Genomic DNA, 13,583 nt, shown 5'->3' on the forward strand with positions numbered 1-13,583 from the left:
CCGTTGTGCCAGGATGCCTCTGAGCACAGAGGTGCTTTCAGTTTTAGGGAGGGAGGTGGTGGAAAGAAGGTGGGAGTAGGGACAATAGGTGTAGTATAGTTTTATCTTAACTACTTTATTCTGGTGGTTGATTTTTTCACTTGCAAAGAAGCATTTATAACTTGAGATTTTTTTTATACTGTTTGACTATCAGAAAAGTTTGTAGCATTCCTGATTGCGCTTTAATTTGTGATCTTGTTTGCAAATGGACACTTTGCTTCTCACATAAATGTGTGGGGTTATGTTGGAATTGTGATCGTAATTTCATGCTTTTTTATGCTTCCAAGAACCCTTCACTGGTAGTCACTGGTGTCTCCGTTTGCTTTCCTATCCTTAGTGGAGATTGTGGACCCAGTGGATATCTATCTCAACCTCCTTCGGACCATCTTTGACTTTAACGCCATCAAGAGTTTGCTGACTGGGCCCGGCCAACTGAAGATCCGGGTTGACGCAATGCACGGAGGTAAGCATGGGGTCCTCTACCAACTGGTGGGCAAGAAATGATAAAGAGACCTTTATGCTTGTGGGGTTTCTGGGATTATGAGGAAGGTTGGATTTGTAGGTATTCACACAACCTATGTATCTTCAGGTATTTGGGATGCTCTGGAAAACTTCAGGGCTCTGATTTCTCTCTTTAGATACAAGTGAAAACAAAGCTTGAACAAATGATTTTGAGGCTATGCCTGTTTGAGTGTGGAGTTGAGATAGCAGAACTGTAGTAATTAAATTTTTTTTGATCACAGTATATGTACATAGTTTAAAAAGTCCAATAGTATAAAGTTTATTATGAAAAAAACCCATTCCCAGCTCCTTCCCCTAATTTCCTACTTTCCAAAGGCAACCATTAAAAAAACAAACAACTCTTCCAGTGATTTTTTTTTTTTAGGTATTTATCTCCCTATTTTAAATACCATGAATATACTGCTCCTTGTTGACTTTTCAATTTAAGGTGTTAATGACTGTACTATAGAAGATGAGGTTGTAGCTCTTTTTCACACTTTCCACTCACTAAATCCAAGCATACTTTCTGAAGCTAATTATATCATCATTTTGGTAAGATCAGTATCTAGTATCTGCATTATCATAACACTGCTGAGCCATGCAAAAAACTATAGTTATATTTTCCTTACAGTACAACTTTTTTCTTTTTTTTTTACTTCTTTGGAATTAGTTGCCTTGTTTTCTCACTGTTTAGTTTTTGTTAAGTATATTTGCCACTATTAACCCTCCTATTCTTCCAGTGTCTAAATCTCCTCTCCTTTTGTTTTCCTGGAGACCTGGGATCTCCTCTGCTCTGCACTGGTTGCTCTCTGAGCTGCAGTGGTCTTGGAATCTCCATTTGTCATCATCCTGCAATTCCCTTTACTCCTTTCTGATACTGACTCTCCTCTTTCTGGATCCTTTGTCTTCCACTTGCTTGATTTATTCCCACATTTTGGAGGAACACATTCTCCAGGAAGTCTGAGAGAGAAGGCTCATGGGAGGTAAATGTTTTGAGTCACTGCACATCTGAAAATGCCTTTTTCCTATGTTCACTCTGAATTGATACCTGTCTGGAGATAGAAATCTAGGTTGGATATTATTTTCCTTCAGAAGTTTGAGGGCATTGCTCCATTGTCTTGTAGCTGCTCCTATTGAACTTGAGCAATCTGATGCTGTTCTGACTTCATGTTATGAAATCTTTCTTTTTTCCTTCTCTGGAGGCTTCAGGACCTTTGACGTATCTTCAGTGTTCCTTCCATTCACCGTAATGGGCCTTCGTGTGGGACTGTTTTCCTCTGTTGTGCTGGGCACTTGCAATCTACAAACTTGTGTCCTTTAATTCTGGGAAATTTTCTTGAATTGCTTCTTGGATAATTTCCTCCATTACTTCCTCTTTCCTTTCTTTCTAGAATGGCTGTTGTTCAGATATTGATCCCACTGGGCTGGACCTTTAATTATACTATTCTTTCACTCACCACCCATTTTCCTTCTTTTTGTTTTGTGCTTCTTTTTGGTAGATTTTCTCAATTTTATCTCTAAGTCCTTCCATTTAGTTTTTCAGTTCCACTCTCATATTTTTCATTTCCCAAAACCATTTTTTTAAATTTTCCAAATAACCTGTTTTAAAAAATAGTTTCATATTCATATTTCATGAGTGCCATATCTTTTTTTAAATAAATCAGGTTTACCAAGGTATAATTTATATGCAGTAAAATTGCAAACATATGACAAACATTCAACCACTATGACAGTCAAGATACAGAACATTTCTCTCACTTCAACAAGTTCTTCTGTGGCCCTTTGTAGCCATACTTCTCCTCCTTCCCCTAGTCCCTAGGAATCACTCATCCGCTTTTTGCCTTTTCCAGAAAGCCATATAAATAGACACATATGATATGTAGCCTTTTTCTTCAGGCTTCTTTCACTCAGCATAATGTTTTAGAGATGCATTCATGGTGGTGTACATGTCAGTAGTTATTTCTTGTTCCTACTGAGTAGTATTCCATCATATGGATGCACTATTTCTGTTTATCCATTCACCAGTTGATATAATTAGGGTTATTTCTAGGTTTTGGCTACCACAAAACAAAGCTGCTATAAACATTTGTGAACAAGTCTTTATGGGAATATATGATTTCCTTTGTTTTGGACAAATACCTAGGAGTGGGTCTGCTGGTTCATATGATGATGTATATGTTTAACTTAACAAGAAACTGCCAAACTATTTTCCAAAGTGGCTACACCATTTGCACTACCAGCAGAGTATGGAGGCTCCCGTTTCTTCATGTCCTCACCAGCACTCAGTATTGTCAATCTTTCCAGTTTTAGCTATTCTACCATATCTTGTTGGTCTCTTTTGGGGTATGACGGATACATAATTCAAAAGATTTCTTCTGCCTATGTAGTTTCTGTTTCCTTCAAGTCACTCTTTACTCTGTTTGCTTTGGTCTCATTTTTAATGCATGCCTCAAAAGTTTGGTGGTCCTTGGCTCTCTGGCATGTTTAAGAGTGAGGCACTAAAATTTTTGTTGGGAGCTCTGAGCCCATGTGTGGAACTTATCTTCCACCGGTTTTACTCTGAGGTCTTCTGGCTGGGCTGTGTTGTTCTTTCCTGTTGGGCTGGCTATATTCTCCAGAAAAGGATCTTTCGGTTTCTTGCCTTAGCATTATCTGGCCTAGAGGGAAGATGGCTTTTCTTTCCAAATAGTTTAAGCAATGTTTCTGGATTTGAGCCTCATTGCCTAGCTTGCACTGTATGTTCATTTCTGCATCAGTCGCTCTGGTTGAGGGATGGAGGATACTGACGGACAGACCTAGGTCACCTCCCCAGCCTTGGGGGAAGTGGGATTGAGCCACACCAGGATCAGATGAACTGAGGTGGGAAAAGGCTTGGTTCTCCAAAGGAAACCCAAAATGCTGCTACTAGTGGAAGGGGTGCTGGGCAGGCAAAATCAAAAGATGTTCACTGTCTGAGGCTCTTGTTGCATTAGTGGAAAATAAATGGAAAGCAGTACTTTCGTATATTTCAGCCAACAGGATTACATGCTGGTCCCCAAATGTACTGTATGTTCTACCTCAGGCGCTGTTCCCTTGCTCATAATGTTCTTTCCATTTGGATGGCATCCTCACTCCCCACCCCTGTCAAATTTATATTCTTCCAAGTCCTCCCAGATATGCTGCCTCCTTCTTGAAGCCCCACTTGTGGTCATTTCTTCTTTTAAGCTATTGGATCTAATTATTTCATAAATATACATTGAATAGATCTAGTCTTACCATTGCAACCACTCACCTGTAGATCTGACTCATCCCACTATGAGAGTGAGTCCAGGTGTGTAGGAATTGGGTGTTTGTGCCCCTTGATGACCTCCGTTCTTCACACAGGCATTCCGTGTTAGGCACTCCATGAAAGTCTGTTGAATTGGAAAACACAATCCCTTAGCATTTTTTTGTAAAATGTGCTTAGGTTTTATACGCGTCAGTGGTTTACAGAGTTTAATTGTACACTTGGCAGAGTTAAAGCGATTGCAGAGGCAAAGAACATTGCCAGAGCACAAGAGCCTTTAAGTGCTTTTGCATATATTTACGTAAAGCTTTTAATACATAAAAAGTAACAGACAATGAATCATTATTAGGTAGTCGATTTCTTTCTGACATTTTAGAAAATTTTTAGAGAAAAATTTCACGTAACTAGGTTATTGAAGACAACTTCTATATGCCTAACACAGTCACTGGTTCACAGTAGGTACTCAATGAGGAGTCATTGAAGTAACTATTATTCTTTGTGGTGTCTTGAAAAAACTTGTGGAATTTATTTTTTCTTGTGCTATTACATAACCTTACTTGTTCTAAGCAGAACAAAACACTCTTGAGGGGTTCTGCAAAGATTCCACATTACTCTGTATCTTTTTTTTTTTTTCCAGTTATGGGACCCTATGTGAGAAAAGTTCTGTGTGATGAGCTGGGGGCCCCAGCCAATTCTGCAATCAACTGTGTTCCCCTGGAAGATTTTGGAGGGCAGCATCCTGACCCCAACTTGACATATGCAACGACCCTTCTGGAAGCTATGAAAGGAGGGGAATACGGCTTTGGAGCCGCATTTGATGCTGATGGGGTAAGTAGGAAAGTTTTCTGCCCACTATCCTTTTACCAGATAATGACCCAAGCATTGGAACCCAGAGAATTAATGAATACCTCTCGGGCTGACGTCCATGGGGCGTATGAATCCTAACTGGCTCTGCATCTGCCTTTCTGTTTAGTGGCTAAGTATTGCTATTAAATAGCCATTACCCTTCTTAGTTCCAAGTAAGCATGCTGTTATAAAGAGGTTATTTCTTTTTATAAAAAAAAATTCATGCAATAAATCTTTACTCATGGCTGATTTTGTAGAAATCACCATGTTAAAGAACCAGCCACTTCAGCAGTAATCTGTGTTCTCCTTTATGTCTGGGGGGGAAGTGTGAATTAAGAATATAAAGGCTATTGAAGCCTGAAGTAGTCATCCTCACATGTCGACAGGTGGGATACATTCCCAGTTGTGTCAAGATTCTGGGCCCTACAGTATTCAGGGATTTTGGTTTCCCAGGCCCTCTTTGGACTCATTCGAGTTGTTTTACATCGCTTAAATATGGGATGGCAGTTATGTGGCTTGTGAAGATGATGGGAACGGGCTGCTAGCAGCAGGTGCCTTTGTCTGGACATTTTCACACATTCTCTCCCACAGGACCGTTATATGATCCTAGGCCAAAATGGCTTCTTCGTGAGCCCTTCCGACTCCCTGGCCATTATTGCCGCCAACCTCTCTTGCATTCCATATTTCCGTCAGATGGGGGTCCGCGGGTTTGGGAGGAGTATGCCCACCAGCACAGCCCTCGACAGGTAAGCAAGGATGTCACCATGAAAACTTCATGGTAGACCTCTGATGTCAATGTCCCCTGTGCTGGTAGCTGTCACTCGTTCTCCTCTACTCCCTTGGGAACTTGTTGAAAGCATGAGAATTTAGAGATGTGGTATGGTGTCCCGGGTAGGAGTGTGACGAATCAGGTGGCCTGAACTTGATTCTTGGTTGTGCTACTTCTTAGCTGTTGGGAAATTGGGAGTCTTATTTGATTTCTGTGCCTCTGTTTTCCTATCTTTAAAATAAGGATACTAATAGTATCATCCTTACGTGGATTGTTATGAGGTAGGAATGAGATGACTCTTGTAAAGCATTTAACAGAATACCTGGTTCATAGTAAATTCTTCATCAATATTTAATAATAAAACTTACAAAAGAGGTGGAAAGAACATGAGTCTTGAGGTCAGATAATATTACGTGAAAATGCTAACTTATCATTAGTTCCATAAAAACAGGGATGACACGTTACAGGTTTCTTGTGAGAATGAAATGAGATACACGTGGAAGATGCCCAACAGGAGAGTCACTTAGTAGATCAATCTGAGGTTTCTTTCTCCCTTCCCTACCCATCCATCTTTTAACTTGTCTGATAAAACAGTGAATTTTAGAGTCTAATATTTTCAAGCAACATTGTGGAAGCAGTGCTTGTGCATGGTGGAAAGTCAGAAATCACAGAAAAATAAGAAAATGTAAACATCCTATCTCCCTCCCTGACTTACTTGTATTAATAGATAAGTGTATATCTCCTTTGGATCTCTTTCTATACATGTATAATTTACATGTGTGGTTATAAATTGTATATTATACATATGATATATGTTATATCATATGTATAATACACATTTGCCTTTTTATAATACCAAAAAGAGATCTGAAAGTACATACTGCTTTGTAACATTTTTCTTTTCCATCAACAATCTCCAACTTTGTATAAAAACATTTTTATGTCATCTAAAACCAAGATTATATTCCAATTTCCCCTGAGTGTCCCCAGAATGTCTTTAATGGATGGTTTTCCCAAAGCTGCATCCTGTCCAACACCATATATTGCATCTGGTTGTTACGTCCCTCAAGTCTTTTCTAATCTAGCACAGTTCCTTTATCTTTTACTTAATGACAATGATTTTTGAAGAGACCTGACCAGTTGTCCCACAGAATCCCACCTTCTGGATTTGTGTGGTTATTTCCTCATGGCGTTACCATTTATTCAGTCATTCCTGAAGTAAATTTTATATACGGTGACATGAGTAGTCTTAATGGTACAATTCAATGAGTTTTGAAAAATGTATTCATCTGTGTAACAACCACCCAGAATAAGAAGTAGAACATTCCCATTACCCCAAAAAGTCCCCCACCCTCCTTCCAGTGCTCCTTAGACAACCACTGTCATAATTTCTACTGCCAATTTAGGTTTTGCCTGTTATTGAGCTTCATGGAAATAGAATCACATATTATGTATTTGTTTGTTGCTGGTTTTTTCATTTAAGATGGATTTTTTGGATTCATCTACATCCATTGCATGTGTCACTAGTTATTCCCCTTTGTTGCAGTGCGGTATAACAATTTATGAATATATCACAGTTCATTTTTCCAGTCTCCTCTTGATGAACATTTGGGTTGTTTTCATTTATTAGCCACTATGAATCATGCCATTATAAACATTCTTACAACAAGTCTTTTGTGGACACGCCTACTTTTCTCCAGGGTTAATACCTAGGAGTAGAATGCTGATTGTTGGGTAGTTGTCTGTTTAATTTTATAAGAAACTGTCAAACTCTTTTCCATTTTATACTCTGATTTGCAGTGTATGAGAGTTCTAATTGCTTCATTATCTTCATCAACATTTGGTGTTGTCAGTCTTTTTTTTTTAAACCATCCTAGTCAGTGCAAAATGTTATTTCATTTTGATTTAGATTTGCATTGTCCTAATAACTAGTGATGTTGAGCTCATTATCATATGCTTATTGTTCATTTATAAACTGTCTTGTTATGTACCTGTCCAAAATGTATTTGCTCAATTAAAAATGCATTGTTGGTCTTTTTGTTATTGATTTGTAGAAATTCTTTATATATCCTGGATAATAAGTCTTTTTTTTAACATTTTTTATTGATTTATAATTATTTTACAATGTGTCAAATTCCAGTGTAGAGCACAATTTTTCAGTTATACATGAACATATATATAGTAGAAATTCTTTATATATCCTGGATAATAAGTCTTTTTTTTTTAAATTTTTTATTGATTTATAATTATTTTACAATGTGTCAAATTCCAGTGTAGAGCACAATTTTTCAGTTATACATGAACATATATATATCCATTGTCACATTTTTTTCTCTGTGAGCTACCGTAAGATCTTGTGTATATTTCCCTGTGCTTTACAGTATAATCTTGTTTATCTATTCTACAATTTTGAAATCCCGTCTATCCCTTCCCACCTTCCACCCCCTTGGCAACCACAAGTTTGTACTGTATATCTATGAGTCTATTTCTGTTTTGTATTTATGCTTTGTTTTTTTGTTTTTGTTTTTGTTTTTGTTTTTCTTTTTCTTTTTAGATTCCACATATGAGCGATCGCATATGGTATTTTTCTTTCTCTTTCTGGCTTACTTCACTTAGAATGATATTCTCCAGGAGTATCCATGTTGCTGCACAAAAGGCTTAAGAATTCAGCAGGACATAAGTCTTTTGTCAGATATATGTATTACACATATTTTCTCCCTGCCTGTCACTTGCCTTTTCATGCCCTTAATGGTGTCTTTTGATGAGCATAAGTTTTAGATTTTGATGAAGTCCAATATTTTTTTCTTACATAGTTAGTATATACTTATTTCGTCCTCTGTAAGAAAACTTTGCTTACCCAAAGGTCAAAAAGATATTTTCCCTAGAGAAAACAAAAAGATGTTTTCTTCTAGAATCATTGTGGCTTTATTTTTTTACATTTAGGGTCTCTGATGATGTTGAGTTAATTTTTGTATGGGTATAAGGCAGGGGTCCAGGTTCACTTTTCCCCATGTCCAGTTGTTATTGAAAAGAATTTACTTTTCCCTTGATGCATTTGTTAAAATCCAGTTGACTACATATATGTGGGTTGATTTCAAGATTCTCCCTTCTGTTCCATTGATGTGTTTGTCTGTCCTCATGCCAATATTACATGGTCTTGATTGTTGAAGTTTTAAAGTAAACATTTAAATCAGGTGACTTCCCCAAATCTTTTTCTCCTTCATATAGGAAAATTATGTATCTTAGAGCTTTTGCATTTCTATATACATTTTATAATTGACTTGTCAATTTCCCAAAGCCTGTTGAGATTTTGACTGAGATTGTGTTGAGTCCATAGAGCAATCTGGGAAGAGCTACATGTTAATAATATGGAGATTTCTAGTCCACCAATGTGATATATCTCTTACTTTATTTAGCTTCTTTAATTTCTCTCACATACTTTGTAATTTAATTTTTCTTACATATATTTTGTAGTGTAGCATGGAAGTATTACATGACTTTTGTTAGATTTATTCATAAACATTTTATGTATTTTTGATGCTATTGTAAATGGAATAGTTTTCTAATTTAATTTTCCAGTTGCTTGCTGCTAGTAATTAGAAATAGAACTGATTTCTGTAAATCGATCTTTTATTCTTCCACCAGTGGGGAGATGAATCACATGCCTTTGGATGCCCCCTACTTTGCCTGCAGGTGATGATACTGATATCAAACCCATGATGTTGAACCAACCTCAGTCTAAAATTCTTGCCTAACAGCACCAAAAAGTAGGATGTACGATTCCATTCCCCCCCCCCCACTTTGCCTTTGTTTATATCTTTCCTTAAAAAAAAAAAAAGATTCAGTAAAACCATGGAGAGCAAAACAAAAATGGGACCATCTCTAGAAATGGAGAACCCAGAGTCATATCCTGAATGCTATGTAGGTTATTTAATATTGTGGGAGCATATTCAATAACACCTTCCACTGATACAGAATCTTATAATTTAGAAAGAATTTTCATCAATTTGAAGTCACTTGATGTCTGCAATAATTTAATAAGGCGGTTGGGTAGGAATTACCCTCAATATATTAAAGATGTTACACTAATTATCAGAGAGGTTACGTGATTTGCACAAGGTTGCACAGCTAATAAGAAAGTGGCCCAGAATTTGAAACTAGTGCATCTGCCCAGTAAGTACAACCTGATCAGGATGGTCCCTGAGAAACCATTTGAGAATATTGCTCAACTCTCCTGTGTCAGTAGCTTTCCAAAGCCTGGCCAGGAGAGGCTGGTTTCATTCTGACAGCAAAAACCATTTGTCCTCTTTTCTTGTGGAAATTTCCCAGTAGTTCTTGATTTCACTTTATCCCCCCTTCCCAATAAATCTCTGTTTCAGTCAGAAACCAGAGGCCTTGCTTAGAAATTTCACAAAGGACCTGTTCTGATATGTAAGTGACCATTTAAAAGGATTATTCATGCTTACTGGTTGGGATTCAGAATTCTGTGGGGCCCTGACGTGGGGGTTTGCTTTGGGTATTTGATCTCTTGTGTAGTCCCAGGTGGATTCTCATGATGGACACTTTATAAGCTTTTTTCTTCTTAATAAAATAGAGGCAGTCTCAAAATTTTATCTTGATAGTGGTTAACCTTCCCATTTAGGTTATTTTTTTTAATTAATAAAATCATAGTAATGTGCCCATAAATGCCAGGCCCAGAAGGATGACAACTGAGTGGTTGAGACACATTAAATGGTACACTTGCCCAAACTTCTGGGATTCCAGAGTAAGGGGGGCCTGCACCCTTGAAACTGTTGAATTATTCAGACAAACTTCCATTGTTCACAGATAATTGCTGTTCCCCAAGGGAAGACTTTTAGTATCTTTAATTTCTCCTCTTACAGTATCACTAAAACAAGGATTCCATTTACCCCAGAACAATGCAGTTTCAGCCTTGAAAAAATGGCATTCTTTTGGGGCTTTGTTGTCAGGAATGTGTCTGATTTGTGGTTGCAGATGAATCTGTGTTGCTGAAATCATTTTGGTTCAAATTAATTGAGAAGTAAAGCACATTCAAAGTATATTTGTGGCCCGAGGTCTGTCTCCACCCCACGAGGAGGTACTAAATAATCCTCTGTGTCATCATCCTTCAGTAATATTTATGAAGTGCCCATCTGTGCGTGGGGCTGTGCTGAATGCTGTGTAAAACAAGGCAAACACATGCAGACTTGAGCTGTCCTCATTAGAGATATTTAGAGCCTCAAACAGGGCTAGCTAGCATCCTCGTATACACTGCAAGGGAGCCAGATCTGAGAAGTATGTTTTGACTACAAGGGAGGCCATGTAAGGTCCACTGCCCACAAATATGATGGTGAAGGAAATTCATGCTCTTCTACCCTGTTTTTGCTCTCTGTCACTCCTATTGTTCTCCATTTATTCAATCAAGAAATGCTTATTAAGGGCCTTTTAGGTCCTAGGCAACTGTCCCTTGCCCTGATGGAACTTATAGTCATAGTGGAGAAGATAAATAATAATAAGAAAAAATATATGAACACACATTATAACAGGGGAAATGACCTTGGTGTAGTAATAGCTGGTGGACATGAAGCATCCTGCTTAGACAAGGTGGCCAGGGAAGGGCTTTCTGAGGTAAGACCAAAAGATCAGAAACATGCAGCTGGACCCGGCTTTGATGCTGAGATTAGAAATGGCCCATAACACATGTGAAAATACTTATTTTTCAGAATGTAGTCTACAGCTATTTGTTGCCAGTCCCCAGTCTGAAATGTGTGCTGTAGCTTTATCTTGAATGTATTCAGCTGGTCCTTGGAATCCAGACAGTGTTAATTGTGCAAGTATGCAAGTATCTACTTATCTTCAGTGACCTTGGTCCTTGATGCATCCTTTAGATCTGTGCTGTTTTGTCTCCAAAATCAGTCAGGACTCATGGCAGTAATGGGAGAGATAGTGTTGTGAACTACTATGTAATTACTCAGTCTCCCAACCTCCTTTGTGCTATAGAATGATAGAAATTATTTTGCCTTAGCAGATAAAGATGTTCAAGTATAGCCTATGTTAAAATACAAAAAAGAGAAGAAAAAAACCTTTATTATAGTAGTTATTGCCCTAAAACTCTCCACAGCTGTGCATGTCAGGGTCAAGGGAGAAAAGAGATGGCACCCTCAAAAGGGTTTGCTAAAAAGTATTTTGTAGTTGTAACCTCACAACCTGGTCCACAGAAGTATGTGTGATGTTAATTAAGGAAACCAAAAATATCAAGAAGTGATGGAGACGCACCCCAGGACTCACAATATCAGTTCCCCCAGCACTAAAGGGTCAAGGAAGGATGAGGGTAACCATAGCCTGGTGAGGTCTGGAGTTGTCAGGGATGGAACTTGTCAGGGAGGTGTAAATACCCCAACTTCCCTCTTTCCCCACCCTCCGATCTCCTGCTGACGCCACCCTATTGACCAAACCCAACTGGAAGCCAGGGGGCAACCTGTAGAGGTCGGCCGCCTAGGGAAATGGACAGGGCAAAGATGGGCCTCGAAGGAAATGCAGACTCTAGGGTGGAAGGTGGCAAACAAAGAGTAAGCAGCATAACCAGTGCAACATCCAGTCTTTTTTGGTAATCCCGACTTGCTGATCTCCCTGTCTTATCCTCTCCCCAGGTTTTTGGACCTCAGGTGCAGCAAGTTGAGTGAATCATACTCATCATTGAACAATCCTTTCATAATTTGTTCGATGGGAGACTCATTTCTTATTATTAAAAAGTTAATGTATTTCTCTTTGACCGCCTTCCCCTGATAGACAACCACAAATGTGGGCTTGTTGGGTATCATTTTGATTTGTGTATGTTGTTGTTCTATTGGCATGTATTTTAAATGATTGTGACTAACTAGTACTATATAATAAATTGCATTTGGTTTCTTTCTTTTTTCCACTGAGGACGTTGTGTTCAGATACTCTCAGCGGCTGTGTGCGCATCTCGTGTGTGGCTTCCAGCTGCTGCGTGGTGGTCCGTGGTGCGCGTCCACTTTCACCTCCATTCCCCCAGCACTGACACTCAGGCTGCCTCTCACCTCCCACACAGTGAATAGTGCTGCACAGCCCTCTTGGGATTTATGTGAGAATTTTTTGGCATGTGTATCTAAGACCAGAATTGTCGGGCCAGAGGCAGTGTGTATACTTCATTTGACCAAATCCTGTGTTAGATTGTACTCTGGGATGGCTTCACTAGTCTATTTCTTCTACCAGGTCCTGCTTCTTCAAATCTTAGCCAATACTTCTATGGTCTAGCTTTCTGATTATTTCCTCCACTGGAATAGAGAGTAATCTATCATTGCCATATTAAATTTTTATTTCTCATTTTACTAATGAGCATCTCTTCAGGTGCTTGAGAGATTTTGGGCTTCCCTTTCTGTTAATTGTCTATTTCTGTCCTTTGCCCATTTTTCTATTTAGGGCTCTCCCCCCTTTTTGATGGATTTGCATGAGCTCATTGCATATTCTAGGTATTAGACCCTTGTTAATTTTAGGCACTTCCGATTTTTATCTTTTTCCTTCAGAAAAAAATTTACCCAAGTTCTATATCCAAATTGCTGTCAGTAGACAGCTCTACTATAGACAATTCAAATTTAATATGTGTAAATAGCAACTTTTAAAATTTTCCCTAAGAAATGTTTTTCCTTCTTGTTTATGTTTATTGTCTAAGTGTATCACCTAACATAATCCTAGACTACTTATTCTTCATTCCCAGTGCACCATTGGTCACTGGGTCCTGTTGGGAAAATCCTTTAAATATTTCATGAGTCATTCTTTCCTCTCCATCCTTGTTTTTACTTTCCTAGTTCACATTCTCAAAATCTTTTGCTTGGGCTTTTTTTTTGTAATAGTCAGGGAGCTAGTCCCCTTAGCCCCAGACCTCCTCTTCTTCATTCCCTATTCTGGACTACCCCAAGGGCAATCATTCTAAGGCAGAAAGCCATGCTCCCTTGCTTAAAATGTCCTGGTGACTTCAAAAGCCTGCAGAATGAGATGCTGTCTCCTGATTCTAAAACATACGCAATCTTCAAATCACGAACATCGCACTCTTGCCTACGTTTCTATCCTGTCCTCTAGATGTGTTGTGCTGCTTATGGTTTTCCCAGTTTGGTGTCCTCTCGCACTGATGTGCCTTTGCTA

General features: G+C 38.6%; 1 protein-coding gene across 1 annotated transcript in view; it reads left to right on the top strand.

Moving 5' to 3' along the window:
- PGM5 (phosphoglucomutase 5) overlaps positions 1-13,583 on the top strand; it is a 160,250-nt gene that overhangs the window by 27,005 nt on the left and 119,662 nt on the right. The window contains exons 4-6 of the mRNA XM_074361657.1: positions 377-502; positions 4,443-4,633; positions 5,243-5,397. Coding sequence (XP_074217758.1) covers positions 377-502; positions 4,443-4,633; positions 5,243-5,397 — 472 coding nt within the window. The remainder of the gene's footprint in view (positions 1-376; positions 503-4,442; positions 4,634-5,242; positions 5,398-13,583) is intronic.

The sequence above is a fragment of the Camelus bactrianus genome, chromosome 4 (assembly GCF_048773025.1).
Source record: "Camelus bactrianus isolate YW-2024 breed Bactrian camel chromosome 4, ASM4877302v1, whole genome shotgun sequence".
NCBI lineage: Eukaryota > Metazoa > Chordata > Mammalia > Artiodactyla > Camelidae > Camelus > Camelus bactrianus.